General features: G+C 52.9%; 13 protein-coding genes across 13 annotated transcripts; 5 read left to right on the forward strand and 8 right to left on the reverse strand.

Moving 5' to 3' along the window:
• Window positions 1–29: 29 nt before the first annotated feature.
• BDZ99DRAFT_522524 (uncharacterized protein) lies at window positions 30–353 on the reverse strand (the record flags this gene model as incomplete). The annotated part of the gene is made up of 2 exons (XM_033725705.1): window positions 30–184; window positions 248–353. The coding sequence occupies 2 exons, from the start codon at window positions 351–353 to the stop codon at window positions 30–32; spliced, it is 261 nt and encodes an 86-aa protein (XP_033574880.1).
• A 485-nt stretch (window positions 354–838) lies between these two features.
• On the forward strand, window positions 839–2,437 carry BDZ99DRAFT_464813 (uncharacterized protein). Its single transcript, XM_033720412.1, has 3 exons — window positions 839–1,208; window positions 1,275–1,762; window positions 1,826–2,437. The coding sequence occupies exons 2-3, from the start codon at window positions 1,278–1,280 to the stop codon at window positions 2,034–2,036; spliced, it is 696 nt and encodes a 231-aa protein (XP_033574881.1). The 5' UTR covers window positions 839–1,208; window positions 1,275–1,277; the 3' UTR covers window positions 2,037–2,437.
• A 245-nt stretch (window positions 2,438–2,682) lies between these two features.
• Window positions 2,683–3,384, reverse strand: BDZ99DRAFT_339472 (uncharacterized protein; the record flags this gene model as incomplete). The annotated part of the gene is given in 2 exon segments (XM_033714347.1): window positions 2,683–3,050; window positions 3,063–3,384. Coding segments are annotated over 2 exon segments (690 nt in total), but the record flags the coding sequence as incomplete, so codon positions are not given.
• Window positions 3,385–4,565: 1,181 nt separating this feature from the next.
• BDZ99DRAFT_68862 (uncharacterized protein) lies at window positions 4,566–5,180 on the reverse strand. Its single transcript, XM_033728826.1, has one exon. It carries the CDS (start codon window positions 5,081–5,083, stop codon window positions 4,598–4,600), a length of 486 nt encoding a protein of 161 aa, XP_033574883.1. The 5' UTR covers window positions 5,084–5,180; the 3' UTR covers window positions 4,566–4,597.
• A 97-nt stretch (window positions 5,181–5,277) lies between these two features.
• On the reverse strand, window positions 5,278–6,735 carry BDZ99DRAFT_391355 (uncharacterized protein; the record flags this gene model as incomplete). The annotated part of the gene is made up of 2 exons (XM_033715725.1): window positions 5,278–6,081; window positions 6,136–6,735. The coding sequence occupies 2 exons, from the start codon at window positions 6,733–6,735 to the stop codon at window positions 5,278–5,280; spliced, it is 1,404 nt and encodes a 467-aa protein (XP_033574884.1).
• A 2,342-nt stretch (window positions 6,736–9,077) lies between these two features.
• BDZ99DRAFT_464816 (Diaminopimelate epimerase-like protein) lies at window positions 9,078–10,637 on the forward strand. Its single transcript, XM_033720413.1, has one exon. The coding sequence runs from the start codon at window positions 9,488–9,490 to the stop codon at window positions 10,430–10,432; it is 945 nt and encodes a 314-aa protein (XP_033574885.1). The 5' UTR covers window positions 9,078–9,487; the 3' UTR covers window positions 10,433–10,637.
• An 830-nt stretch (window positions 10,638–11,467) lies between these two features.
• Window positions 11,468–13,371, forward strand: BDZ99DRAFT_420569 (uncharacterized protein). The gene is made up of 3 exons (XM_033716923.1): window positions 11,468–12,081; window positions 12,129–12,214; window positions 12,270–13,371. Exons 1-3 carry the CDS (start codon window positions 11,885–11,887, stop codon window positions 13,004–13,006), a joined length of 1,020 nt encoding a protein of 339 aa, XP_033574886.1. The 5' UTR covers window positions 11,468–11,884; the 3' UTR covers window positions 13,007–13,371.
• A 776-nt stretch (window positions 13,372–14,147) lies between these two features.
• BDZ99DRAFT_522530 (uncharacterized protein) lies at window positions 14,148–15,960 on the reverse strand (the record flags this gene model as incomplete). The annotated part of the gene is made up of 2 exons (XM_033725706.1): window positions 14,148–15,510; window positions 15,587–15,960. 2 exons carry the CDS (start codon window positions 15,958–15,960, stop codon window positions 14,148–14,150), a joined length of 1,737 nt encoding a protein of 578 aa, XP_033574887.1.
• Window positions 15,961–17,003: 1,043 nt separating this feature from the next.
• Window positions 17,004–18,097, reverse strand: BDZ99DRAFT_522531 (uncharacterized protein; the record flags this gene model as incomplete). Its single annotated transcript, XM_033725707.1, has 2 exons — window positions 17,004–17,635; window positions 17,686–18,097. 2 exons carry the CDS (start codon window positions 18,095–18,097, stop codon window positions 17,004–17,006), a joined length of 1,044 nt encoding a protein of 347 aa, XP_033574888.1.
• A 1,302-nt stretch (window positions 18,098–19,399) lies between these two features.
• On the reverse strand, window positions 19,400–20,286 carry BDZ99DRAFT_68932 (uncharacterized protein). Its single transcript, XM_033728827.1, has 2 exons — window positions 19,721–20,286; window positions 19,400–19,660 (listed from the first exon to the last, which is right to left on the reverse strand). Exons 1-2 carry the CDS (start codon window positions 20,059–20,061, stop codon window positions 19,519–19,521), a joined length of 483 nt encoding a protein of 160 aa, XP_033574889.1. The 5' UTR covers window positions 20,062–20,286; the 3' UTR covers window positions 19,400–19,518.
• Window positions 20,287–21,016: 730 nt separating this feature from the next.
• On the reverse strand, window positions 21,017–22,741 carry BDZ99DRAFT_464820 (flap endonuclease 1). Its single transcript, XM_033720414.1, has 4 exons — window positions 22,516–22,741; window positions 22,458–22,462; window positions 21,847–22,408; window positions 21,017–21,783 (listed from the first exon to the last, which is right to left on the reverse strand). The coding sequence occupies exons 1-4, from the start codon at window positions 22,612–22,614 to the stop codon at window positions 21,268–21,270; spliced, it is 1,182 nt and encodes a 393-aa protein (XP_033574890.1). The 5' UTR covers window positions 22,615–22,741; the 3' UTR covers window positions 21,017–21,267.
• A 328-nt stretch (window positions 22,742–23,069) lies between these two features.
• Window positions 23,070–24,892, forward strand: BDZ99DRAFT_464822 (glutaryl-CoA dehydrogenase-like protein). The gene is made up of 4 exons (XM_033720415.1): window positions 23,070–23,347; window positions 23,400–24,315; window positions 24,364–24,473; window positions 24,527–24,892. The coding sequence occupies exons 1-4, from the start codon at window positions 23,140–23,142 to the stop codon at window positions 24,571–24,573; spliced, it is 1,281 nt and encodes a 426-aa protein (XP_033574891.1). The 5' UTR covers window positions 23,070–23,139; the 3' UTR covers window positions 24,574–24,892.
• A 635-nt stretch (window positions 24,893–25,527) lies between these two features.
• BDZ99DRAFT_464824 (ubiquitin-conjugating enzyme) lies at window positions 25,528–26,579 on the forward strand. Its single transcript, XM_033720416.1, has 4 exons — window positions 25,528–25,583; window positions 25,723–25,909; window positions 26,015–26,198; window positions 26,252–26,579. Exons 2-4 carry the CDS (start codon window positions 25,901–25,903, stop codon window positions 26,389–26,391), a joined length of 333 nt encoding a protein of 110 aa, XP_033574892.1. The 5' UTR covers window positions 25,528–25,583; window positions 25,723–25,900; the 3' UTR covers window positions 26,392–26,579.
• Window positions 26,580–26,971: the final 392 nt, after the last annotated feature.

A 26,971-nucleotide genomic window follows, 5' to 3' on the forward strand; every position in this document is an offset into this window, starting at 1 on the left:
AAGACCGTGTTTGGATCGGCGATACAGAGCTATATCTTCGCGGGCGACACGGTGACGAAGGCGTCGCCGAACTCGTCAACCCAGTGGTATGTATCGCCAATCTCGAAACCGTGGCGGCAAAAGCGTGTGAAGTTTCCGGGGTCGAAGGGAACGCGCTCGAAGATGGGGAGGAGGAAGCGGCCGGCTAGGATCTATATTGGATTCAGTTGGTCGAAGGGGCGGATGATGATGGGGAGGCCGATTTTACGGGCGCGGGAGTAGTTGATGGAGAAGGTGTGGATGTTCCAAACAAGGAATGTGCATGGTAGTAGAACTAAGGATATGAGAAGAAAGCTTGCCATGTTGGTTGACATGGCTGACAGAACAGATGAGATGGGGGAAGATAGGAATTTGAATTGAAAATGCAATCAGAAATCGGACACGGCTTTGTGCTCGCCCGTAGGTATACGAGTTAAATGGGTTTGATGCTTGACTACTAATGATAGATTTACAGAAGGGATTGGCATTGAGGCTGACTCTATGCTTCGAAAGTAGACCTTGGTTGAGGGGTAGGATGCCTTAAATTCGTTACTACTCATTTTTGCGGCCCGATTTGTCGTCGGCTTAAATGGAAGATGTTCCAATTCCCCGATCCTCTGACTCTGGTCATGCTGTCTATCCGTGAGTTTCAAGACGAAGTTGCAGGTTGACAGGCAGTCGAGCTTTCAATATGTAAAAGAATCAGAAATTTCGAAGATGGAGTCAGAACTAGTGACATGATTGGTAAACCGGTGGCAAAGGACGCGGACCGAAAGAAAGCCGAGCGCACTGGACTCCACTTTTAACCTCACCTTCTTTCCAACCTTCTCCGACCTAACCACCACAGCCGCTCCTCCTGAACACTACCAACGCTTCCCAACATCCTCAACTCTCAGCCCGCTATCCATCGGCTTTCAAAGTCACCGTCATTAGACACACCGGACACCCCAGAAGTCCCCTTCAAGCGCAACCGTGGCAAACCTAACCAATGGCGAAACATACTTCCAAACCCTACTCTAGTAATAGTAGTAGTAATTCTCACGCCGCCGCCATGAATTACGAAGACAACACCCACTCCAACATCCGCGCCAGCTGCTACGTCGTCGACGCCGCCACTACCGCGCTTCAAGGATACCACTACTCCACTACGGGGGCTGGCGGGGTCGATTGGCGTTCCTGAGGTGAGCTCGGTGAGTACTCCCCCAATGCCGAAACACAACACAGTATGCAGACAGCGCAAACTGACAATACCCTAGGGAATGCCATCACCACCGCAGAGTCCCCCCCTCGCCGCCTACAACAGTCACGCCACCAAGCGCCCCGCTTCGAACAACGGGAGTCGCAGTGGCAGGGCGCGCAGAGGGGGGGCTGCATACACCATCACGGAGGAGTGTGAGAGACTCTTCTGCGAGACACTGAAGGCTGTTTTCCTGGGTGAGGGGAACGCGGCCGTTCAGGACTCGCTTGTGGCGGGTGTGCAAAACTACAACAACATCACCACTACTACCAGCAACTTTGGCTCCGATCCCAACGCCCACGCGCGCTATGCGTACCGGACGCGTGGTCTGCCGTCACCTGAAATGGATGGCTTTGGCGGGAGCCAAGGGCTGGTAACCGAGTGGGTGGAAATGTTCGACTACGTTGGGGGCATCCGGTTTCGAGGGTTTGTGGCGGAGAAGGACGGGGAGAGAGCTATGTTCGTTTTCTTCGACAATCAGGTCGTTGGAAACGATCTCAAGCCTGGGTAAGTCCACGAGCTCCCTTTTTCCGATCTCAGGGGATCTCGAAAACTAATTTTGGACCGCAGCTTGATGGCCCTCCTCGAACTCTGCGACATCCCTTCGTTCGAATGCTCCCAGCTCGTCGTCTGCCTGGACCGACACACCGAATCCCACGCCATGAGCGCTCTTTCGAGGGACCTTGGCTGGGTTGGGTTCAGCCTGACGACGCTCGACGGCTGGACCAATGGGGACGAGATTACCAGTGATTCCTGGATTTTCATGGGCATGGACGTCTAGTGTGATTCCTTTCTGTCTCCGCTTTTGTCGCTAGGCACTTGTTTTAACTTTCAAGTTTAGCTTAGAGTCCTGCGTCTGTCTTTTCGATCGCTTGTAGTGAAAAAAAACGGTTCCTAGGCTTCGTATGGTAGTTATACGGATATTTAAAGGTCAATTATGAGCCTTCAACCTACCATGCAACTTCACGTGTACCCTCAGACCCGACGGGCTTCTTGTGCAGCCTCGCTTTGCAGTGCTCTTGATCTTGTGGAATCGTGTACTGGGATACAGACGCTGTAGGCATCCACAGCCACCTGACTATGCATGTTCTTTAGCGCCGCTGCTTCTGATGTTGCGGAGCTGTTGGTTCGATAAACAGCGAGTGTCTCAATTGTACAGAGTATAGAACATCAGGGTAGTAGCAACAGCAAGTCCGAAAGACATAAACGCAAAATGTCGTAATCCCTTTCGCCTCACCATCCTACGCCTCTTCCATATCAACATCATCTTCGTGAGCCATCTCTATCCAATAAACCTACCAAAGCGTGCCGTAATCATCCCTCATCCCTCATAACCTCATCTAATCGTCATGCGCTTACCTACCCTCTCTCACCCTAAAAGCCTCCAGCACACTCCCCTGCCTCTCGGGCGCCAGCTTCAATCCCCCAAACCGCGACTCCGGCAGCCGCTTCCCTACCTTGATGCTCTCGAGCACCCACTCTGCGCCTACGAAGCGCACCGCCTTGCCCCCTGTCCGCGTGACCTCCTTCTGGATCTTCGTCGCCGCAAGCCCACCACCGACACCGCCGCGTGCGTTCTCGGTCCCCAGCACGACGTGCGTGACGGAGCGCCGGGCGAGCCCCTGCGCGAGGGTGGCGCCGTGGGAGGCGAGGAGGCGCTTGAGTTTGTGGTTAGAGACGAGGGGCGCGGTGGAGCCGTTTACATAGAAGGTTAGGGAGGCGAAGATTTGGGGGAGCTGAGGTTTGTCGGTGCTTGGGTCTTCTTCTTTTGTTTGCCCGTTGGTATCATCCCCGTCTTTGTTCTAACCAGCCGCCTGGGAGTTCGTCTTCCCGTCGGCCGTTCGTTCGCGAGTGAGCCAGCTCTTCACGTCCGTTTGTCCTGCACCACTTAGGCCGCTGGCGCCAGCTTCCCACCCGCCGTTGGGTTCTCGCCCGTCTTTGCCGAAACTCGAGTTTCCGGCGCCGACACTGTCGGCGATGCGGCGGCAGCGGCTCATGCCGCTGGTGAACTGCGAGCTGAGTTTCCTTTGGCGGGATTGTCGCCAGTCGGTGCTGCCGCCGAGGTGGTTCTCGGCGCGCTGGTGGCCGGTGGAGGATGAGTTCCATGCGTCGAATATTTTGCGGGTAGGCAGAGCGGCGCGGGTGATGGGTTGGGAGGTGTCAACGGGGGCGTTGGAGGTCGTGGATGTGTTTGTGTTCGTGGGCGCGGATGTGAATACTGAGGTCGATTTGGGGTTCGTAGATATGGGAATAGAACCGAGTCTCGTCGAGGTATTCGACTCGACTTTAGGTAGAACTGTTGTGGCTGTTTGGGTTGAAGAAGAGATCGTTCTCCCAAAAGTAGTGGTAGTGTCGACGTTCCGTCCCCTCCGTCTATCCAATGCCGGCCCCTCCATGTCCTTCGAATTACACAGCTCTTGCCCAGAAGGCGGTGGGTCGAACCTCGAATCCCCTTCTACATCCCAATGCCTTCTTTCGTCTGCCTTCTCTTTCGCCGTGATCATATCCTCATCCTGCTCCTCCACGGTCATGCCAAAATCCCTCACCCTCATCCCCTTCGTCCCATCTCCTCGAGCCTCAACCAGTTCTGGCCCCTGCTCACGCTTTCGTTTCAAAGTAAGATCGACACCGCGAATGTTTTCCACACTCTGACTCTGCATCAAAGCAGGGGAATGGCTCTCTTCACCGCTAGATGCGAGCTTTACGCCAAAACCATTACTAAAGTACTAAAGAGGAGTACCAGCGTCTAAGGCTGTCTATAGCTATGCTCCTTGCCTTGAACAAGGCCCAGAAGAGGCTCCGGAAATAGCCTCAGCAGGAGGTAGGAATAAGCACTTCATGAGTAGCATTAGCAGTCATCAGAGTAAGCAATTGGAGCACTTAGCACTAAGAACGTACCAGATCGACAATACGAATATTCCACAAAGAAAAAACGCACTCGTAAAAAAGCAAATAAAGCCCTCGCAGATCCTCGCGCAGTTATGCAGATCCCAGGTAGCGCCTGCGACGATCCTCGTGCACAGGTGTGGCTCGCTCGCTAGCTTCAGGCACAGAACGTGAAATAAGAAATGTGGGTGCAGGGGAGGGGGGCGACGGGGGCCTTGGTGGTGACCTTCAGTTGATGGATGTAGTGGTATTGACTGCGTGAAAGGAATTGGAAGATGGAGGGGTGCCGCCACGTCGCGTAAAGTCGACGGCGGGCAGGCGGTTACGGTGTCACGAGACTTCGACTACTATGAAACTCACTCGCGGAGGTGGGCATGTCTATACTATCGGAAGGATCACCATTCACCAAGAGCAAGCATGAAACGTAGATAGCAGTGTATCGAGTTTAATTGATTCCTACGGAATCTTTGCTCGCATGACGCGCATGAAGGCTTGCAGCGAGCCCACCTCGTACCAACTCATAAGGTCAGACAGACCGCTCATTCCAATCTCAGCCTTCATCCCAAAGTATGCAATCATGCTCCCTTCATTTGTCCTCCACACTGATGATGGAAAGCCCGAGAAGCTAGTACGCCCATAGTTATGCTCATCCAGGCCGTAGCGCCAAGAACCGCCAACATGAAAAAGACCCCCGCCGAAGCTATGCACAAGATGGAAAGAAAGGGGTATGCTGTCCAAGAGGACGGCCGACCTATGCGAACAAAAGAGTACAGCGAAGAAAGAAAAAGGGATTTTTCCAGCTCGTGAGAGTCGCCTCCGGTACGCCTGGAAAGCATAGGTTGAATCCAGTGATTCAAAGAAAATCATACCAGCGCAAAATAAAGCATGAACATGAGCTCGTGCCGGTAGAGAGACCAAGGCAGAAAAGGTGTACCAGAACATGATCCATCGCTTCAGTGCCGTTCCGTAATTTTGTGGGGTGTTTGGGCAGATTGCTCGCACAGAACACCAAGAAAAGAAATCGTTTACCGTACCTGATTGCCGTGAAAGTCATGATCTTCCTCATTTTCGTTCAAAGATCTTCCAAGCAACGTCATGGGACATCCCAGGGTATCATCCAGGTCCTCCGACATTCGTCAGCCCCTTAGGGTCTTGCTTCTGGCGTTGTAGTGCATTCGAGCTCGTCGCATCTCTTCCTCATCGAAATCCTCGGTAGCACTGGCCTTTCTTCTTCCAATCAGCGAGGTTGCGCTCATGTTGTTCTTCTTGAGGGTCTGAAGAGATCCCATCGATTTCATCTTCTTGATCTTCGGTTTGGGCTTCCTGTTGTCGTTGTCCGTGATATCGAAGAGGGGTGAAACCTTTTGGGGCTTCACAATCTCTTCAACATCAGGCCTAGTCTTAACACGTATCCTCTTGAACTCGCGAGAGATCTTCTCGAGAGTGGTAAGACCTTTTTGCGAAGATTTGTGTGGAGTTGCGGCCGAGGCTATCGCTAGTGGGGTCTCCTTTCCGGCACTGGTACTGGGACGTCTGCTTGAGCCAAAACTCACCCCCGAATCCGTCTTCTTTCCCTTGCGATTGGGTGCCTCTTGCACTGGATCCAACTGCTCGATGCTCAAGACATTGCAGCAGTCGTCGATGATCTGTTTCGCAACACCGAGGTATTTGTCCACACTAATCGCAACTTGGTGGTAGCCGTCCTCCTCTCCATCCAACTTGCCCTGATCCCGTAGGTTCTGGAGCGAAGAGCTACCACGCTTCCCGACAGCGGTTATGTATTTGAAGAAGCCGTCGCGCTGCTGCTTGTAACTCTCAGGCGTCAAACCCTTGACTAGCTGTGGGTTGAGACCAGGATGAGGAGGCGGGTATAGGGTGTTTAGCATAGCCACACTGTTGTGCTTGCTGAATGGGTCTGCGGACATCTCATTAATCATGATCTAAATCGTCAGTAACTGAGTTGGTTCAAAGCCGAGTCAAGTGCCAGCACATACCCATCGGCGAAGGCCGATCCAGAGTTGAGCGTAGTACATATCCGCCTTGTTGTTCTTCGCCTCAGCGTTGGCGACCCATCTTCCCACACCTGGTAAGCGCTCCGAGAAATCGTCGGCCTCAGTCCCCACAGTGTTAGGCAGCACGGTCAGACGACGGAGCGCGGCTGCATACTCCTTGTGCCGACGAGTCTCCAAGTCGCGGATGTAGTCGAGAGCTGCAAGAGATTGTGAAAACTCAGCTTCGCCCAGGAAGGGTGGGAAGCACTTTGAGACGAAAGAGACGATGAAGGTTGGAGGCAGCGAGCACGGCTGCGAGGGCAGTTTGGAGATTTGGTTCATGAGCGAGGCGGTGAATTCATGATTCGGGTATTCACCCTCCGAGATAGGAGAGCGATCCTCTCCCTTGGACGTGGTGGGCGTCTGTGCACGAGATCTTGCAGCTGGTTGGGGTCGTCCTGCGGAGTTGATGGTGTACATGGTGCGGAGAGGGATCTCATAGTTGCCGGGGTACTGGAGCAGGTGCTCTAGGACGTCCTGGTACGAAGATGCAGAACCGTTGCTCTCCTCGGAGACGTTCCGAGAGTGGATCTGCGACGCCATGGTGGAGCAAATCAGCAGAAACCGTCCTGGCTGGCCGTTCTGGCAGTTTCTGGGTGCTCAATGGCGGGCGTAGATATGTTAGTGGGGGGAAGATGGTGGGCGGTGTTTATGTTTTGATCGGTGTCTCGGAACAGTCAGGTTCAAGTTACTGTTTGAAAACGGGTACGAAATCCGATGCAAGAAACCGACGCTGGCAGCGAGCGCATATATACTCGATAGGAATCGAAAGGTCGCAGACACGAGACTGGCTTGCGGTCGACGAGGGAACGTGGGGTGGTGGGGTGCAGAAGGCCTAAAGGGCGGGGTGGCCGACTCTGCAGGCAAGGGAGGCGGAGGAGTCTAGACGCCCTGACATAACCCTCGAGGCGGCACAGGAGTCGATATGCAATGGCGCGTCGAGGAGGCTGCACGCAGGCGACGGGCGTCGTAGCAAACAGTAGGTGGTGGGCGGGCGTTGAAAGAATGGGAGGCGGCCGGGTCACGGCGAAGTGCGTCCCGGGCAACAAACGAAGGACGGACGGCAGCACGGTCGAGAGGCACAAAGGAGGGAGTAGTTATACGCAGAGGGAGCAGAGGGCGCGCGAGGGATGGTGTTGAGTGGTGTGCGAGGGAGGAGAGGATTTTTGGGGTGTCGATCGGCCGGAACTCCACCAGGGGCGCTCAAGCCGTCTAGAGACGCGCCAAGCCGTGAAAAGGCACTATGCACGTTGCGACTGGGATGGCGATCCCGGGGAAGAGGACCACACGGATGCTGGCCCACGCTCTTCGCCCTCTCCTGGCGGCGGCACCCGCCTTAGCTTCACAATCCTCTGGCCCTCTGGCCGCGCTGCTTGCGCTTCTGATCCTCCGAGCCCGCCGGAGTGGCTAGGACGCTGTGAACGACTCCTGCAAAGGGCGCGGTGCAGCGGGCCCGCACCCTCCTTGAGGCCTGTCGGCATGCCACCAGCGAGGCCTGCTGTGCCTCTCTGTTCGCCGTCAAGGGCACGAGGGCATCCCTTCTCTGCGTCCTCGGCTTCAGCTGCAGTGCGGATCCCACGAAGTCGGAGGAGGAGGCGGCGGCGGCCACTTCCACCATCGACAGCCACAATATAGCATGCCGTTATTGCTCAGCCCAGCAGCCCGCGGTGCACCACGCCTAAAATCCACACGGGTTGCCTCGTGGGCCGGTCTCTCTCCCACGTGCAGAGTAACAAATGCCCTATCGAGTCGGCGCCGGGCGCCATTTAAGTGCTACATGACGCCGTGCGTCCCTGGCTTCAAACGTGCAAATGCACAGCGTGAAGAACCAAAATTGATTCGGCCCGCCCAATCAGCGCCCCCCCCTGGTCAGGTTTATCGGGGCTTTTCGATAATTCAGCCAGGCCGCCGGACTGCTCCCACGACGATGGGTTTCAGCCACCACGCGCAGCCCTCTCGGAACTGAACCGACGCCATTATCCCACGGAGAAGCCACGGCGGCGTCTGGCTCATCTCCTCCTTTGTAGGGCCTAGCACCGCCTGGCAGGGCTGTTGTGTATATCGTCGGACCTGTTCGTGTCGTGTTCCCCGCCCCTCTCCGCAAACCCACAGACACGTGCAAGTCGAAGTGACGGTCATCACCAAACAGACTTTTGTGAAAGACAAGGGCGGCGTGCTGCAGCGTCAGCATGCTGAGTCGCTGCGAACCGAATCTTGTCCGGAGGCCTACCCGTGGCCCAGGCGGAGCAGTCGGCTATCGAGCCGGGACGCCCGTGTCAGCCATGCAAATGTGGAGATATTCCAGAGTATATCATGGTATTGATTGGGACTGCCCTCCCAGACGCGTGGGAAAAGATAGGGGGCAGGGCCGCATGGGGCGTACTGGGATGAAGCCAGCACAGAACATGCTCAGAGAACAACAAAAGCGTTGAGCTCTGAAGTCTTGACGTGTGCGAGGACGGCTGGATGCAGAGATAATTAGGATACCGGAATCGACCCCGCCGAGTTGAGCAATAGGTGAAGCCGGAGGCCAGATAGATAGTAATCATGTGTTACTAGACGATCAGCCCGTCCGACGGTTGACCTCACGAAAGTAGACAACCCAGCCATCCAGACTCCTATATTTACGTCCTCCCTGAGGTTTGCGTCTAGTGGCACAAAAGCAATCTTCCCGTCCGAGTGCCACGATTGATCTGCCCGGCCGCGAGGCTTCCGCGTGGATCGTCACCGTGGCGTTCACGCACAGTGGCACCACAACCAATAAGCCCCCTTCTGCTTTTCTCCGTCAGCACCAGCCTCACCCTCGAGAAATGTCCCCTCATTGGCCAGTTCCTATCACATCCCAAGGGTCCATAACTACTCATCGAAGGGGCTGGCGAATCTCCCGAAATGACCAATATTCACGAGTGTGACATTCGGTACTATTGATAATTAGGAGTGACGGAATCTTAGGGCCACGCAAACCTGTCGTCCGGCTCCCACTCGAATCCACAGGCGTGGAGGCGGGGCCTGGTTGCGATGGCGCGTCATGATACGGATGGAAATTAAATGTTGGACGCGCAGGCTTTAAAGGAAGTAGAGGAGGTAAAGGATGTAAAGGATGTGAGGATGTGGAGGATTGGTGGTTTATTAATCTACGCTTACAAACTTGGGTTAGCCTTCCACGAACACACAAATCTTCCAGACCGTGAAACGGCCGAACAACAACGCTGCTAGAGACCATCAAGCAGTCCACTGTTTCCCGGAACTGTAGGATCGCAACCTTGCACCATATGCTCACGAAAGGACAAGCGCGATGGCATACGAATTTGTCACGGTGGACGTCTTCACCAAGACCCGGTACGAAGGGAATCCTTTGGCGATAATCAAAGTTCCAAAATCTGCTACTCTGACTCAAAAGCAGAAGCAATCGATTGCAGCAGAATTCAATCTGTCGGAATCGACGTTCTTGCATGAGCGCAGTGGCGAGGCGTACGAGTGGACAGTCGACATATTTATGACCGACAAAGAGCTGCCTTTCGCAGGACATCCGACCATTGGTACTGCTTATCACGCGCTCTCGGAGATAGCTGAATCAGGAGCGCATACGGGCGACGAAATCATCAAGGCCGTTTTTAATGTTAAAGCCGGCAAGATTGATCTTCAATACAACATCCCGGACAAGACGGCGAAAGCTTCCATACCGCACAATGTCAACATCCATCAGCGAACGTGCAGTCGAGAATCTCTCGGTCAGTTCCAGCCAGGCCTCAAAACAGCAGAGGAGTCTGGCACGACTAGCCTGAAAGAGAGTTCTCCTGTAGTATCCATTGTCAAGGGAATGACCTTCGTACTTGTAGAGCTCGCGGACGAGAAGGCATTGGGAGCAGTGTCGACAACCAGCTCATCCATCGAGTTCACAGACCTTGACCAGAATTGGAATGAGACATTCGTAGGCTGGTACTTTTATGTCCAGCTCGGCAGTTCGGAGGGCGGAGTGATTAAGCTGCGCACGAGGATGATCGAAGGTCTGTTGGAGGACCCTGCTACGGGCAGCGCAACCAGTGCTTTGGCAGGATATCTCTCCTTGAAGGAAGGAAAGGCCGGTACAACACTGAAGTATGAGATGACTCAAGGCGTCGAAATGGGTCGTCGGAGTGAGATCGGGATTGAGGTGGCCATGGCCGAATCTCAAGGCATTGATACCATCAGCTTGATCGGAAGCGCCGTGCGAGTCATGGAAGGTCGAGTGATTGCTTGAAAAGAAAAGAGGTCGAGATGTTATCCCTACGTTGGAAGGTCAGAGGCGGATCTCTTTTGAGTAGGGACCGATTTGCTATATCATGTCTGCTGCGCAGTGTATAGACCGACACAAAGACAGAACATTCAGTTGAGACGGCCATTGCGTGCCGACGCCAATTCTCTTGGTAGTGGTGATTTAGTTTCAATCGTCAACGCGAGCCGAGTTCTTTCGCTTCTACTTCGCTCTTTTGACATGATTCCAAAACTCGGCGGTAGTGCATGAATCTGGTGGATAAGATTGGACCAGCAGATCTTGACGTTAAACCATATTCAGGTTTGGTGCACGTCCAGTGCAGATCTTCACGCCAGACTCTTCCTCATTCAAGTTGCAGGAAGGAAAGGCGCGTAAACGGAGGGTACGGCGTCAAGAGCAAAGGCAAGAGGTATTGTAAGGATGCTTCGAAGTTGTAGCACGAAGGATGGAGGATGAAGCTTGCGAGAAGTACAAAACAGAGGCGCATGCGGCCGTAGGTTGCAGTTGATTCTCCATCACAGTTTCCGAATCGAATGAAGCAGAGAGATGACCAGCAGGCCAGCCAGGAGGAAGGGGGAGCGGCGGCGGCTCTGTTTGCCTCAGACTCGGAATACGGTTCCGCCCTTAGCTGAATTTGTCAAGTAGCATCGCGAGGGAACAAGCGATTCAGGCTAGAAGCTCAGGCAGAAACGATAGGTGCGATGGCGGTTTGAAGGGGAGGGGAAGTGGTAGTTACAGCACCACGGGTCAGAGCTCCTCCGGCTCCCCAGCCAACAGCATTCGCGATGACATTGTTCGAGCCACAGCTCCCGGCCCGTTACCGCCTGTTGCATGGACGACGCCTCAAAATGGGGGACGCAGTGTCCTTGAGACGGATGAAAGCCAGAGGAAATTAAGGTTGTTGTCCTAGCTGTCGAGGATCACCCCTTCCGGCTAGCCCCGCGGCAAGAAGCGTGGATGACATAAGGCACGAAACCACGTCGGTCTCAGGATGGGCTTCAAGACTGTTTCCACCGACACCTCAATGCCTCGCGCGGTGCTTGCCCGGCAGCCTCATGGGCGCGGCCCAGATGGCCTCCGTCGACGCTTGCGGCTGCTATAGTACCCCTCGCGGGCCCTCGTGAGACAGGGACGCCTTCATCGGGTTTCAAGGACGCCGAGGAGCATTATTCCTGGGGCTGCTTTCGAACGTCGCCAAGGACTTAAAGACTGCTGCCATGGCCGCCTTAATCCACTCTCCATCCACTGCCTTCACTGCCTTTCATCCGAAGATCTCTTCTTGGGGCTTACGTTCCTTTTTGTCCTTCTACCTTCTTTTCCAGATCACGTTGAGCGTGTCTGTTTTTGCCCCAATTATAATCTCCGCAAGACGGTATTCTTTCTTTTACTTGTGCATACTTTCACAGCCATCGCTCGTCTCCGTCACCTTACACCATCATGCGATTCACTACCGTTATTCCTATGTTGGCTCTAGCAGCCGGGCTGGTCAACGCCCAATCGGCAGTCAACAACAAACAGAATGGAGGCGGTAACGCTGCTTCTGCAACTGGCTCCCTTACGTTGAATCCAGACGTGATTCAAAAGACGGACAATGGTCTCGCTGATGCGGAGCCCGGCCAAGCGGCTTCCCTGACGTACGTTGCGTTTACACCGTAGCCAAGTATCCGACTAACCTATGTAGTTCAAACAACAACTTCATCGACTTCTGTGAGGGCAAGGATATAACCAACGGCTTGCAAACCCAGACAGGCTCATGTAACCCCATTCGTATGTTAAATTCTTCAAATCTCTTGAAGAGATCTATAGACTAATGGACGACCAGCAATGGGCGACATTCCAGCGAAGAACAAGATGATTTCGGCAGCTTTCGTCTCACCAACTTTCAACGACACTGTTGCAGCAAACAAAAATATCACCTTTTCCGTCCAGGTTACGAATCTCAATGCTGGCACATTTACAAACCCCGACAACACATACTACGCAGCGCCTCAACAAATCGGCAGCAATGGCGCGGTTATCGGACACACTCACATCACCGTCCAGGACCTGCAAGGAGATATAGAGACTACTACGCCTCCCGACCCAACCGTGTTTGCATTCTTCAAGGGCATCAACGATGCTGGCAATGGGAACGGTCTTCTAAGTGCCACCTTGTCTGGCGGCCTCCCAGCGGGAGCTTACCGTGTCTGCTCTATGACCTCGGCCAGCAATCACCAGCCTGTGCTCATGCCTGTGGCTCAACGTGGTGCTCAAGACGACTGTGTACGGTTCACAGTAGCTGATGGGGCAGACAATGGAAATACTGGTAACGGTGGCAACGCCGGAAACGCTGGCAATGCTGGAAACGCTGGCAATGCTGGCAACGCAGGCAATGGTGGAAATACAGCGACAAGCAGTGTGGCAGCAGCTAAGACCACGGCCACGGCCACGGCCACTGCTGGAGGCAACGTCGCTGGTGGAAAGGGACAAGGTGGCAAAGGTGGTCAGCGCTTCGGTCAAGGTAAAGGCGGCCGTTTTGGCCGACCCAGGAAGTTCACAGTACGCGAGTTCATTGCGTAGAGGCTTGCGTTCACCGACCAAGAGATACTGAGGAAACGGGACTGACAGGGGAGGATTGATTCACGAGCTGAAGAGGATTGGTGGAGGTGGTAGGTGCTAAGATGTAATGCTTCTTTCTTGGAACGTTTCTGGACTACATCATGTCGCATAAATCTTATCTTCCTCCAGCGCGAAGCTTAGCACAGGACGGAGCAATGCCTTTCCCCTGGTTCAATCTTGCGTGGGAGTTAGGCTTTTTCAGTTTAGTCGCCGAAAGATGAAATGTAAAATTATTTTCTTTTTCGGAGCGTACAGAAGCAGATGTGATGCGACTTCTGAGCCATCCCGCATTTCTAGTGCAGCCGTCAAGTGCGAAGGTGGACGCGAAACGTTCAAGGGGTCCCGATGTCTCATCAAGCTCAGAGTCCAGACACTAGTCCAACCCTGATTAGTCTCGGCTAAGTGCATGAAGAAAGGAGCTTCTGTTTCAGCCTCCAGGCATCTCCGTTCGTGTTGGCGAGCCGACGTGGTTACTGCCCACTTGTTATGGCAAGTGAAGACACGGAGCCTTCGGCAAAGATACGTCCAGCGGTTCCCACTCTGGATGAAAAGCCGGAGGGAGTGGCATTATTGCTTCAAACATCGTTTCGCCTTTTTTTGACTACCTTCCAAATTAGAGGGACGCCTCCGCACGGTCTACTACTTGAACCCAGAAGATGGGATAGGGACCGAGTACCTCGCACGTCTGAGAGCGTTCGCCATGAAGGAGCCTCACACGCAACCTCATGCCCCCCGCATCTCCACCAGATCGACGTAGCTGACATACGTCTCGAATCGGGCGCTCTCTTTTGATTGAACTCGTTTAAACTCACCTCCTTCTTGCGTAATTAGCCTTTGGGCTCGGCCAGATATACGATAGGGGTCTGCTCAATAGCAGGTAGGTACTGGTCAAATGGAACAGTATATGCGGCTATCATTGCCACAGGTAGCCTTGGTCAGGTATTTTCTATCCAGGGGTTACGTTCAGCAGTCATTTTGTCCTTCAAGTGCTTTCCAACCCACTGGTCACCACTTCCTAACTATTGCGATAGGTTCCAACTTTACTAAACAGGACACCGCTTTCTATGAATCCCTCTACAACTCAATCTCCTCTTCACGAGCCTTAGACAAGAACTAGCTTGGACGCATCCTTTTCAGAAGAGAGAACTACTTGAACCCTCTGAGCGGTCGCCTCGACCTCACTGGCAGGCGTTTCTGGGTCCAGCATGTGGCGCGCATCTCCTGATAACCCGTGAAGGAGGATCGCCAAGGCGGATGTCTTCCACACTGCAACATTCTGTCTCGTGCTTTTCACGATCGTCCCTACCAAGAATACAAAGCTGAAAATAAGCAGAAGGGCAGGAAGCAAGATCCAAATCCACCTGATTTGAACAAATGTCTGAGGAGCCCAGGCACTGCCCCTTACTAATTCTGTCCCGTTGTCCTTTCTCCTTACGCTATTCGTCATAGCCGCAGCAATATTGTCCAAATAAGGGACGATATCGTAGGGAGGCTGAAAAACGAAGTTAAATAGACCGTTCCCATAAGTCTCAAATTCCCCTTCATGATCGGAAAAGTCGGTCGGCGTTAAACCTGCGGTGCCGCCGAACGCAAGCTGTTGTCTGACGGCTTCGGTTGTTGAGTTCGAGACGGTAAATGTGCCGTTCACGTCTGATGGAGAGAGGGTGACAGGCTGCTTCCCGGCCAGCATGTCTGCCTCTGAGACCCTCGTTGTCGTTGGATCTAGGTATGTGCTAACACGCGTTTCGTTCAGAACACCGCCTTCGTGAATGCCTTGATACGACTGGACACACCAACTCATGAGACACTCAAGCATAACCGGAGTATCGTTTCTTTTGGCTGCCTCTGGTCCTCCAGGAATGAACGCTACGTATAGGTCGAGAAGCGGGTATGCAACATCCTGGAAGAGAGTGGAGTTCCATTTCTTATCCGATGAAGGATCCGATGGCATAGAGACTGCTAACATGGACAGATAGTGATAGCTATGCTCCTCTATAGAACCCAAATCGTCTTTCCCGACCATCAAAGTATTGTTTAGTAGCCAACCACACGCTTTGTTAGTATTCGATGCATTATCAGCAACATAGTCTACTATGGTATAGTTCCGACATTGGTAATAGAGCAGATTGGTGACGTCCTTGCATTGGTTGCACACTGCTAGGGAAGAATAGGTTGGCCAGGAGCAGTTACCAGAGGGACAATTTGACGGAGGTGGAGTGAAAGTGTCGTTAGAGTTGGAGTAAATAGCAGTACTGATAAACATGCTCGTCTGTGGATCGCTTATCAACGAAGGAGCGTCGTGAATCGACCCGCCCCAACGGGGTTGGACGTGGAAGCTTCTAGCAACGGCGACCGAGGAATTCCCAACGATGACAGCTCTCTCTGGATACGCAACTATCTGTTGAAACATGGTTTCGAAAGCTAGGGCGAGGATGGTGATGACTGCTCCTAATGTTGCTAGGTGTCTGAAACTAATGATTAGTCACTAGTTGTATTGGAGTGTGACAATTATCCAGGAAAGATAATGCGACAGATACGTACTTGCACTTCGTGGTCCAAATGAGCATCAGAGAGCCCCATGGGCCTCTACTAGCACTATCAAACGTGAAAAAGTCCATTAATTTCGACTCCTTCTTGAACCAAACCCACTTGAGCTGACCGATCGCTTCTGATACCGGAAGAATCAAGGCTGCTTTTGCTATGGCAGCAAGAATAGAAATGTAGGCGTTGATGCTAAGTCCGAGAGGCCAATGCGGCAAAGGTTGTTCGCTGCGAAGTAACAAGACGACGAGGATTGCAGCGGTAGCAAAGAAGGAGACCAGCCAGCTGAAAAGCTCCCACCACCACCAATCCGTCAGTACCCGATCGACGACTGTCGTCTTTGCCCTGATCAACCTGGGCGGCCCTCCCTCCATCGTTGAATCCGTCTCTTCCTTGTCCTCCACCTGGGTTGCGTTATGGATCTCGATGAAAGCGCTACTCCGAGAGACCCCTGACACCTCCGAGACATGAGAATCATGAAGCTGGCGATGCGATCCCTGGTCCTCCGGCACCTCCAAATGCTGCTCCTGATAATGGCCTAGCGACTCCGACCCAATGCTCCACGGCCTCCCTCCCACCTGCACCTCTTCCCTTCCATCCCCATACGACGACCTCGATAACCTAGACATGTACGACTAGCGTCTCCGCGAACCTCAAAAAATTCCAAAAGGCTCCCGGGGAATGGATATCCAGTTCCAAACTCGGATTCTGAAACACGTGCGACTCCAGGGCGGTTCCTTGCAAAATAGTCCCAGAGCCATCACACGAGCAGGAGCCAATTCTCTTATCCTCCCCAACAACGATTGCTACGCCGCAATCCGCGCCGCATGCTCTAGTTTCAGGGCTGCAGAAATGAAAACTAAAAGGGGGCGGGAAGACAGAAAAAGATCGGGGTGGATAGAGAGCGCGGGCATAGCGATAGCCGCTAGAAATGCAGGAAACGGGGAGTTCGTTGGATCAGAAGGCTAGAAAACGCTGGATATGTCGATCTGGAGCTTTCCCGCACCACTGATGGGGAAGCGCTGAGGACCCTGTAGGCGCGCAATGACACGGTGCGTGTTTCCGAAATCAGGGCTTACGGGGGCGGAAAATAGAATCTTAAAATGAAAAGCATTCTTGGTGCCATAGCTAGTTTGTTCTATCTTTCCGTCACTGGGAAAGGCTCTTTCGCACCAGGATGATTGTTTTGCTCAGGAAGTAGTCGATGCGATATTTGGACGCTGAGAACCAGAACGCCAAGATGCTGAATCATTTTCATCACGTGACGCTATGTCAGTAGCGTTTGCTTAGCCCCTCGCTAAAGTTTTATAGCGATATAAACTCACCTCAGGTTCCTCTTCCTCTGCGCTCGACACTTTCAGATTCGCCAAGACCTACTCTTTCAGATTGGAGCCTTTGGCATTCTGAGACCCACGAATCATTCAGTATGGCCGTCCGCCCACCACATCTGCCTATCCATAGCACAAAGAACCCGCGCGTAATCCTCATCCAGCATCTTGTATGTTATATTCTCCATATCTTTGAAAGCATCATAGTTTGACGCATTGACCCCAGTCACATCCTCATCTTTCACATGACCTTGGTGATCCTTGCTCATCAATTCCGTAGTAGACCCCGAAGCCTTCTTGCTGAACTTGAAGATGTCACGTCGAGGTTTCAATCCCCTGATCCAGATAACGCCCGGTTTGCAATGTATCCAGACCCATCTCGACCAGATGCGCACATTGTAGACCGTCGGTGACCAGCGGGACCAAGCTACTTTGACGTACCAGGCCACGTTGCCGGTTGTGTAGCTCATGAGCCAACTGGATTTCGTCAAGTACATGATGTAGGTCATGGTTAGGAAAGGGAAGAAGAGGATGATGACCCAGGTGAAGGCGAAGAAGCTGAAGCCGAATTTGATATGACCTACGATGCATATTCCAGCACTAGCAAACCACAACGCTACAATAATAGGGAGTGTGACTTTCAAGGATAGTCGGCTCTTGGGAAAGAAATCAAAGAGATCGGCTGGGCGCTGCGTTGAGGGTTTATACACGGATCGGGGATCTAGGCTGATCAGCAGGAGGACTCCACATTTAGAAGGGATGGGGACTTACGAAGGCTTATCGATATCCTATGTTGCGCCGTCTCTGCTTCCACGGGAAGGAACATGTCTGACTGTTCATCCTCTGGATGGTTCTCCCAGCAGTGGCAGAATCGTAAGGCTGATTCAAAACGCACTTCTACCTCGTAACTTTGCCTTCTGAGCACTGCAAAACATGCTCCGGTACCGTAGGTGTCTTGAATGAGGGAATGAGCTTCCTTGTGCAGATTAAGGTGGAGGTAAAAATCTCCCGACATATCATTCTGGGGGACGTCTAGTGTAATGTATATGTGCGGCTCTTCGGGTGTTGCTGCGACATTGATACAAAATGTACGCAATGATGCGTTAGACGGTAGGGTTACAAAGAAGCCGTAAGGACCGCAATGAGAGTCGACCCTCAATATTTCACCGTCTATTTCTACCATCCTGGTGTTGAGGCCCGTAATTTGTCGTCTGGTTGACGCATTTGGAATTCATGAAAGATGGCGAGGCCGAGTGGAAGGCTCGGCTTGAGAAATACTAAAAAGCTCCAGAGGAAAGCGATCTTGTGCTAAAAGCATTGCTTTCATCCTTTCAGATCTACCCCGGCGATCAACAAATTCTTCATCTTCTTCGGTTGATTGCACCTTTGACGATAGTTCTGATATTTTAACCGCGCTGAATCCGAGCAGACTAGTGAACTAATCAGGCATGAGCTCCCAACAACTGTTCTGGATGTACCTACTTTGCTAGAACAACATGGACGTCCTTTGGCTTGGTAGTTGATCGACCTAAGAAACTGTTCCATACCGTAATGAATCGATACTCCTGTATTGAAATAGTCTCGGACAAATGGAATGTGAAGTTCCCGACAAATGGTAGCTTTAATGGCACCCATCACTGATGCCATTTGACTGGCCCAGCACAGCTTACTGCAGCGGTTGGAGAGCCGAAGGAGTCGATTTCGTTGTGAGGGAGCACGCCGTCGCTAAAGTCATACCACAAACTTGACGGAGAAGCAAGGGCACCAAAGGTACGCCTATCGGTTTCTTGCAAGGTATGCTCTGCAACTCAGAGTCTAGAACCAAGACGTATTTGGCTCCCACGTAAGTTGCTGCCATGAGCGAAATAGCTCTCTGCTCAAGCGTCCGATGCCTTTCGCTCTTCGGCCCTTTCGGGACACAGAAAATGTCCATCTAGAACATGGTACGCTGCCTTTTCTTTGCGAATTTACGACGACGGAACCCCTTAAAGTATTTCGCGTTCTCAGTGTCCTTTTTCTCGACGAGGCGTATAGCAGCAAGCACTTTTTGAAGTCGGCAGGCCGGTAATTGATTGTTTTTGGCGTTTCCAAGTCCATCGGCCCATACCTAGTACTCATTGGTTAGTACAATACTTGGACACAAGTTTCGGCACGTCGTCCTCTGGTCTCCTCCAGAATTACGATGATGTGCTGAAGCACAAACAAAGGCCAAATAGGCCGACTGTAAGCGCACGAAAGCTCTCTGGTTCAAGCTCTCAAGGCTTTTAAATATTATCGAAAGATTTTAAATGTGCTGAAGCACCTCGAACAGTGGTGAGCGAGTGTGCCCAGGTTTCTGTCAAGGCACTGTGATAGCAGCTGAATGAGGGGAGAAATACCTACATGAGTGATTGCGGTGTAGTCTACTCCTTGCCTGGCTTCGATGACGTCTAGTCGTAGACAGTTGTTCGGTTTTCTAACGCAGGATACCAACGGGATCTTGCCCTTGTCGAGTAATTCCATCATTTGTTTTTCAAGGAGAGCTACTTCATTATCCTTCAGTGCAAGACAGCATCCAGGATCGTCTGATCTAAAACTGTGATCATGCGTAGGCTCGAAAGTTTCTCAGTCGATTTGGTGTGCAACGCAATAATCGTGTTTATCGCATGAATGACGTTCTCCATGCCACTCTGGTCGTTTTGTATGAGCGATGTGACATACGCTGGTCGCCGGTTGGGTTTGGAGCATGTAGTAGACTTGTTGAGGGCTTGAGAAGGTTGCATAAGCGCTTGCACTCAAGCCGGGATCATAATTTAAGGCCACTTACCACCACCGATTCTCGATCATAGAGTCCCATAGTAAGAAGGTAGATTCCGGTGAGCCGTCCGGAGGGTGTTTGAAACAGGCTCTAGTCAAAACTGCGTCCAGCGCCATATTCGACTCCGGAGAATAGTTGCGCGCTAAAAGAGTAATAGTGCATATCAGAACTTTGACCGAGAAAAGGACACGATGTAGCCGGTCGTCGTTTGACTTGACCTTTCCGAACCGCTCGCAAGCAAACAAAGAACGGGCGAGGAGCTGTCCACTGGTCTCGACAGCCATCTTATGGGCCTCCTCTTTTGTAGCGTCGTCGGAATCATATTGGTACTCTGGCCAACATGCCATCATGTGGCGGAGCTGCTTTGTGGTAAGCACCTCGCTGCCATCTTCTAAGACCTTTCGGAACTCCTTGGGCACGACTTTCCCTCGAAAGAACTCTATCAACGTGCTGAAAAAGAGCTATGATTGTATCAGTGAGAGAAGAGCATCGTCTTTACTGATTTCAGAATGATTGGATTGTAACGACTTGAGGTGGTGGAGAGGAAAGTTGAGAAATGTATCTGAATTGACAAGGAATGAAAGATCGGAACCGGACTTGCGCACAAAGGGTATCTGAACCAGAGGCTCACTTAGACGTGCACCACGTAAGTGATCCTTAGGAATTCGGTCTGGTGTATGTGTTGCGCAGAAGCCATAGGCCTGGAAAGAGAGCAAGACTGTGCTATAAGGAGAAAGGGGGTCAGGCTGTGGGGGCTGAAAATACAACATGGGGTCGTCCGAACTTGATGCGGAAGGTTGAGAACATGATTAGGCCTAATGCTGCTCACCGGTCTCCGGACCTAGCCTGTATACAAACGAGCGTCGATGGTGATCTTTGGTAAGGCGACGATGGAGGGTAGTTCCTTGACATGACCTCCGAATTTGCGAGCTAAGCCTAATAGACCGACGCTAGCCTCTTAAGGTTCCGTTCAGACATTGACGATGGTACCTTTGTAGCTGCCTGGAGTGAGTGCTCCATGAGTGCTTCAATCTGTCACGTAGTGATTCAGGCTGTGGTTAAAGGCATCGAAAGCTCCCGAAGCTCGAGAAGATCAATATGCTGACAACAAGACGCACACGACTACAACGTGGCCTAAATATGCGCGTGCTAAGCGTGAGTAGTCAAATCTAACATGCAAACACACACAGAGCACGGTGGAATTCAGAACAAGATTCTTTTGTGATTTGATATTCTCGCCAGATGGCATACTCTGTAGGATAAGATACTTGCCGTGCTTCGCTCTTCCCTGGCGAAGGAGAGATCGCCTGTCATGTGGCACCCCCGTGGTTTTCATCTGCGTCAGAAACTGATCATAAGTTCCCATGCCATGATGCCATGATGCCCTGCCTGATGAACGCCGAAACCGAGATTTAAATTGAAAGTCGCTAGCCAGCAACCGAAGGCTTCAGAAACGCCTCCCCTAGACCGCCCGCAGATCATGAAGCCATCCACTAGCACGGCAGAAACATCTACAATAGTCCACTCCATGCCGCTGAGCAGGACTTTGGCCTCGATCAAGCAACCTGCCTAGGCTTGGACTTGGTGGCCTTCTTCTCCTTGGCCGCTTGCTTCTGCTTCTTTTTCTTCTCCTCGATTTTAGCTTCATTCTTGCGCTTCAGACTAGCTTGCTGCTCTTCAGTCTTTGCCACTGGCTTGAAGAAGCCCTCGAGTCGGCTCTGTTGTGCGGTCTTGAGGTTCTTCGTGAGTTTTGCGGCACCGTTCTTCACTCTGTCTTCACTAAAACCCTTCTCCTCAACAAGGAACTTGAGAAGACCGGGAAGGTCGGGCGCCTCCCACTTAAAGTCGCATTCGGGGTCGTCAGCGGGGCGGACATCAGGTTCGAGGAAGAGGAGGCGAGCGTCGGCATAGGGCCAGTCTTCGGGGATGGTGTATTTCGTAGACTTTTCGATTGCAGCGACGACGCCTTCGAGATTCTTGTGTTCGCGGATGAGCTTGAGAGCGGTAGTGGGGCCAATGCCTTTGATGGGGTCGAGGTAGTCGCAGCCAAGAAGGATGCAGAGATCGATGAACTGTGGATGACGGAGTAGTCAGCACACTAAACCTGAACCACATTTCACGCACATGTATCATACCTGTGTCCTGTCCATCTCTAGTCCCTCCAACACCTTGTCAAGATGGATCTCTAGAATTGGTTCCTTCCGCTGCTCGCTAAACGTAAGATGTCGCAGCAGCACCGGCGAATCGAACGTGAGTGTATCCATATCCTCCGAAGCAGCCGCATACACCTTGCCACCCCTCGCAAGCGTCGCGCACTGTGCTTCTGCCTCGGTGGGCGCCACAATGTAGGGGATACCCATCAGCTTCAGCAGCTTCTGGCACTCTGCATTGTGCTCCCTCGTGACCCTCACGGTCCGCCGCGAGAACTTCTCCACGTCCTCAGCTGTACCGGTCTCCTTGGCCTCTTCATGCGATGCTTGTGCCTCGGATTTGCGCTGGAATCGCTTGGCCAACTCGCCGGATTTCAGCTTGGGTGGGGCGCCGTCGAAGACGTAGAGTGGCTTGATACCGTTGTCGACCATGCGCAGGGTTCGGTAGAACATGCCCATCAAGTGGGAGGTGGTCTCGCCGGTCTCGTTCATGAGCTGTTGGCCATCGGAGCGGACCGCGATGAGGAAGCTGTAGATGCTCATGGATCTGGTGGGGTTTAGTCGCGGATGGTAAGAGAAGCAGAGAGGGCACCCACGCGTCCTGGAAGAATCAGTATCTTGAGCCCATAGATCGTATATACATGAAGAGCTTACTATCGCGACCTTGCGGCCGAATTGGTTCTTGATCTCGCCGGTTTTGATAGCATCGGGGGCATTTTCGCTGATGACCTGGAAGAGCGACTTGATACCCATCTTGAGCAACTACCGGAGGAATTTGCGAGTAGAGGGGGATGGACTACCGCGCTTGATATGAGAGGAAATAGAAAAGCAAAGTACGCGTCGTGGAGGGCGAATTGTCACCCAGGCAGAGGTGGTGGAGTTGAAGAAGGAAGAGCGCCTCACTCGCGTCATCTCCGCGTTCGACGCGATGTCACCGGGTTACAGCCCTATATGTCTTGGCATTCGTTCCACTTCACACAGTCAAGTCACAAGTCTCACTTTTTACACGAGGAATAGAGATACTAGTCTCTGGTACCCTTGTTCCATGAACCGCGGCCCCCAGAACGTAGATTCTGTAAATTCTGCTCCCCCAGCGGCCTTTGGCGGCGAAGTTCGGGCCAGAAAAAGCCAATGAGCATCGGACCGCGGTCCAGGTCAATGGCGGCCCGTCCGTCGATCGTGGGGTACATATCTCTTCGCTGACTGCCATGATTCAATGACGCGCATTTACCATTTCCTCACCCTCTTTACTCTGTATACTACCACCAACACGCCAGCATGTTCAAGCCAGTCTGCAGGCAGGCTGTCCGCCAATTGACCAGGCCTGCTCGTCCTGCAGTCGTTGGAAGGCGATATGCTCATACTCCAGCGGCGTTTGATTGGAAAGATCCCCTTGGCGCGAGCAATTTGTTTACGGAAGATGAGCTGGCAATTGCGGAGACTGCTGAGGCGTATTGTCAGGAACGCATGCTTCCCAGGCTGCTAGGTATCGTAATCCCAGCCTCTCGTCCTGAAGCACTCCACTGACAATATTGCAGAGGCATACCGAAACGAAGATTTCGATCGGAAGATCCTCGAGGAAATGGGAGAGCTCGGGCTTCTTGGTGCAACAATACAAGGATACGGGTGCGCCGGAGTGAGCAGTGTGGCGTCCGGTTTGATCACACGAGCCGTAGAGCGAGTCGACTCGGGTTACCGATCCGGATACTCGGTACAGAGCTCCCTGGTAATGGGCGGGATCGAGGAGCACGGCACCCAGGAACTGAAGGACAAATACTTGCCTGGGATGGCTAAAGGGAAGCTGCTAGGCTGCTTCGGTTTGACAGAACCAAATCACGGGTCGGATCCTGGATCGATGGAGACAGTCGCAAAGCCACACCCGTCCAAGAAGGGATACTACTCACTCTCTGGAGCCAAAACATGGATCACCAATTCTCCCATCTCCGATCTGTTTCTTGTGTGGGCCAAGCTCGAAACCACGGGGAAGATCCGTGGCTTCGTGATTGAGAGGAGTCAGTGTCCACCCGGCACACTGGAGACGCCAGCCATAAAGAACAAGAACGGTCTGAGGGCATCAATAACTGGCATGATCCAACTGGATGAGTGTCCTGTTCCGGAAGAGAACATGTTTCCTGACGTTGAGGGCCTGAGGGGTCCCTTCAGCTGCCTGAACAACGCGAGGTACGGAATCGCATGGGGAACGATGGGCGCGCTGGAAGACAGCATCTCGAGAACAAGAGAGTATGCCCTCAATCGCAAACAGTTCAAGGGCAATCCAATCGCAAAGTACCAACTTGTCCAAAAGAAACTTGCGGACGCCTCCACGGATGCTGCATACGGTATCCTTGCAGCAACCCAAGTTGGAAGGCTCAAGGACGAAGGCAAAGCGGCCCCGGAAATGATCTCGATGATCAAGCGACAGAACTGTGATAGGGCCTTGGTCAACGCGAGGATGTGAGTTGGCACGACAGGCTGCATGCTCATAGGCTAACTTTCATGCAGACTGCAAGAGGTCTTTGGCGGCAACGCTGTCAGTGACGAGTACGGAATAGGCCGACACGTCGCGAACCTGTTCGTGACCCAGACGTACGAGGGCCAAAGTGACATTCACGGTGAGTCTCAGCCGGACTGCATGATGTTGGGCACAGCTGATCAAGTCACGCAGCTCTCATTCTCGGAAGAGCCATCACGGGCCTTCAAGCCTTCTGCTAGGAGTTTACAATGATCGGCGAATACTTTGACAAGAAATAATAGCTGTAAATACATATATCGAGGGTTTGCAGATCCACGCTTCTTGGCATGTAAAGACCATGACGGAAAAGTACGGGGTAGTTGGTGCACAGGGGATGACTCGTGCTACGACCTCAGGCATACCACTGTGCCACCAAGGCAGGAACACCTTTCGTAGATTGCAAATAAACGCCAGAGCCTTCTGCATGTTTATGGAAAGGGAGACGGATGTATGGGTGAGCACCTTTGTAGAAGAGTACCCAGATGGTGAAGCACTCCAGCCTGGATATGAGAGGTACCCGACACTCATGCATGCCAAGCACTCTCAACTTGCAAAGCGCCATATCAAATGCAGGACCAGCGGCTGTATCGAGCGAGGCGTCGAGACTGCTGTCCTACGTTTCAGAGCAGACCTCGCAGCTGGCGTGCACAGCTTGCTGCTTGCAGAAAGGCCCTTCCGCCTCCAACCCTAGTTGAGGCGCAGCTGGTGAAGCAGTCCGACCGGCCTCGTTGCAAGGCTGCTTTGTCAACGCCGAGGGTTGATATGCAATATATTGGTGGGCATTATTGGCAGACGTCGTCGATGGTCGATGGGTGGTTGCGGGAACGATGCGGTTCTATCATTTGCCACGCGTGAGCGGCCTGGCGGTGAATTCTGCTGAAGAAGAAGTCTCAGCCTGCCAGCCCATAAAACCGCCGGCTGCCTCGACACCCTTCTTCCCTCACCCGACTTCCTTCGCTGCCCTTCACCCACAACAACAACAACAACAATAGCCCAACACCGCCCGACGCGGACCAGGTATGTTGTTGGTGCTGGCCTCACGTTGCCAGCGATACGCCCCGCCTGCTTTCACGGCGCTAACGCAGCCCAGTTCAGTTCTCCGTCACAGAAACCCTCTTCCAAAACCACTCCTTCCCGACCCACACCCCCGAAAACACGCTCGCAAAATGGCTCTCAAGCGCATCAACAAGGAGCTCACTGACCTCGGTCGGTAAGTTCGCCGTCTCTCTCTTCACTCGTCGGCCGCACTACTGCTCGCATGACTCTGGAGTGCGGGGTGCAAGGCCGTCGCTCTGCGTCCCGGGCAAAAGTCCTCGTTCGCGCGGATCTGGCTAACAAACCTCCTCCAGTGACCCGCCGTCGTCCTGCTCTGCCGGCCCCATCGGCGATGATCTGGTACGTATCACTCTCGAGGAGGCATCGGAGCGGCTGGAGCGGTTTTCAGGCCGCCGGCTCCGTCGACAATCACAGAGGCGGGACAACATACTGACTGAGTGCTCGCAATAGTTCCACTGGCAAGCGACCATCATGGGCCCTGTAAGTGAACTCGACCCCCCTTTCATGCCGCGGTGCTGTGCCTCATCGCCACGCCGCATCATCTCGAAACTCGAGAATCCGTCCAGCTGACAAACCCCACTCCAGGGCGACTCGCCATACTCGGGAGGCGTCTTCTTCCTAGCAATCCACTTCCCCACCGACTATCCTTTCAAGCCGCCGAAGGTCAACTTCACTACCCGCATCTATCACCCGAACATCAACTCGAACGGAAGCATCTGCTTGGATATTCTACGAGACCAGTGGAGCCCGGCGTTGACGATTTCGAAGGGCGAGTCTAAAACCTTCTAGATGTCTTGATTCGGGTGCTAACTTCCTTTCCAGTGCTACTCTCAATCTGCTCTATGCTCACAGACCCGAACCCGGACGACCCTCTGGTACCCGAGATCGCCCACGTCTACAAGACCGACCGCTCCCGTTACGAGTCCACAGCTAGGGAATGGACTCGAAAGTACGCCATCTAGCGCCCGCAAAGCGAATCCATGGCATGATACCAGTCGAGCTCTACAACGACTACCTTAACGGACCCCATCCACCCAATTCTCACATGGGGCAAAACCTTGCGGCGGGGTGGACGAGGCTTGCTTTCTGATTGCGTTCAAGTGGCATGGAGATGGACTCAGCGTTACTCGGCGTGGTGTTTCTTTTCCCGACTCCCCCCCCCACATCTATCACGGCCTTCCCGACTGTTATTACCCCCGTCTTTCGGCGTGGATCTGAAAACCCAGCTCCGAAAGATGGCTCTTTCCTTACCGGGTTTCTGCGGCTTTCACGATGCATATCCGGGTTTTTCCTACTACACGGGAGTGCGTAAGGATGAAATCTGCATTTAGATTAGCTTATCATGGTATCAGAAGCATGTTCTTGGTGATATTTGTGAGTGACTATGTAACTAAATTCGGTGGTCCTGGCGGTGGAAATGTTCGTGATGTCATTCCATGTCAGGAGAGTCGGCATCACCACCCTCAGCCCTATCGGTGTTGCCTCAGGCAAGAACCTAGCGAAGGCTTCCCATCACCATCCTAATAATCAGAAAAGAGCTTC

The sequence above is a fragment of the Mytilinidion resinicola genome (genome assembly GCF_010093595.1).
Source record: "Mytilinidion resinicola strain CBS 304.34 unplaced genomic scaffold BDZ99scaffold_13, whole genome shotgun sequence".
Lineage (NCBI taxonomy): Eukaryota > Fungi > Ascomycota > Dothideomycetes > Mytilinidiales > Mytilinidiaceae > Mytilinidion > Mytilinidion resinicola.

Excerpts from the sequence above, each read along its gene's own strand:
- BDZ99DRAFT_464820 (XM_033720414.1), bottom strand. The coding sequence starts at position 22,614 with ATGGGTATCAAGTCGCTCTTCCAGGTCATCAGCGAAAATGCCCCCGAT. Across the intron at positions 21,784-21,846 it reads TAGAGATGGACAGGACACAG|TTCATCGATCTCTGCATCCT; the intron begins GTATGATACATG and ends CGTCATCCACAG.
- BDZ99DRAFT_464813 (XM_033720412.1), top strand. The coding sequence starts at position 1,278 with ATGCCATCACCACCGCAGAGTCCCCCCCTCGCCGCCTACAACAGTCAC. Across the intron at positions 1,763-1,825 it reads GGAAACGATCTCAAGCCTGG|CTTGATGGCCCTCCTCGAAC; the intron begins GTAAGTCCACGA and ends TTTGGACCGCAG.
- BDZ99DRAFT_420569 (XM_033716923.1), top strand. The coding sequence starts at position 11,885 with ATGCGATTCACTACCGTTATTCCTATGTTGGCTCTAGCAGCCGGGCTG. Across the intron at positions 12,082-12,128 it reads GGCCAAGCGGCTTCCCTGAC|TTCAAACAACAACTTCATCG; the intron begins GTACGTTGCGTT and ends TAACCTATGTAG. Across the intron at positions 12,215-12,269 it reads AGGCTCATGTAACCCCATTC|CAATGGGCGACATTCCAGCG; the intron begins GTATGTTAAATT and ends ATGGACGACCAG.
- BDZ99DRAFT_464824 (XM_033720416.1), top strand. Across the intron at positions 26,199-26,251 it reads GGCGTTGACGATTTCGAAGG|TGCTACTCTCAATCTGCTCT; the intron begins GCGAGTCTAAAA and ends CTTCCTTTCCAG.
- BDZ99DRAFT_464822 (XM_033720415.1), top strand. The coding sequence starts at position 23,140 with ATGTTCAAGCCAGTCTGCAGGCAGGCTGTCCGCCAATTGACCAGGCCT. Across the intron at positions 23,348-23,399 it reads CATGCTTCCCAGGCTGCTAG|AGGCATACCGAAACGAAGAT; the intron begins GTATCGTAATCC and ends ACAATATTGCAG. Across the intron at positions 24,316-24,363 it reads GCCTTGGTCAACGCGAGGAT|ACTGCAAGAGGTCTTTGGCG; the intron begins GTGAGTTGGCAC and ends ACTTTCATGCAG.
- BDZ99DRAFT_68932 (XM_033728827.1), bottom strand. The coding sequence starts at position 20,061 with ATGATGGCATGTTGGCCAGAGTACCAATATGATTCCGACGACGCTACA. Across the intron at positions 19,661-19,720 it reads ATGATCGAGAATCGGTGGTG|CCCTCAACAAGTCTACTACA; the intron begins GTAAGTGGCCTT and ends AACCTTCTCAAG.
- BDZ99DRAFT_68862 (XM_033728826.1), bottom strand. The coding sequence starts at position 5,083 with ATGTTCTGGTACACCTTTTCTGCCTTGGTCTCTCTACCGGCACGAGCT.
- BDZ99DRAFT_464816 (XM_033720413.1), top strand. The coding sequence starts at position 9,488 with ATGGCATACGAATTTGTCACGGTGGACGTCTTCACCAAGACCCGGTAC.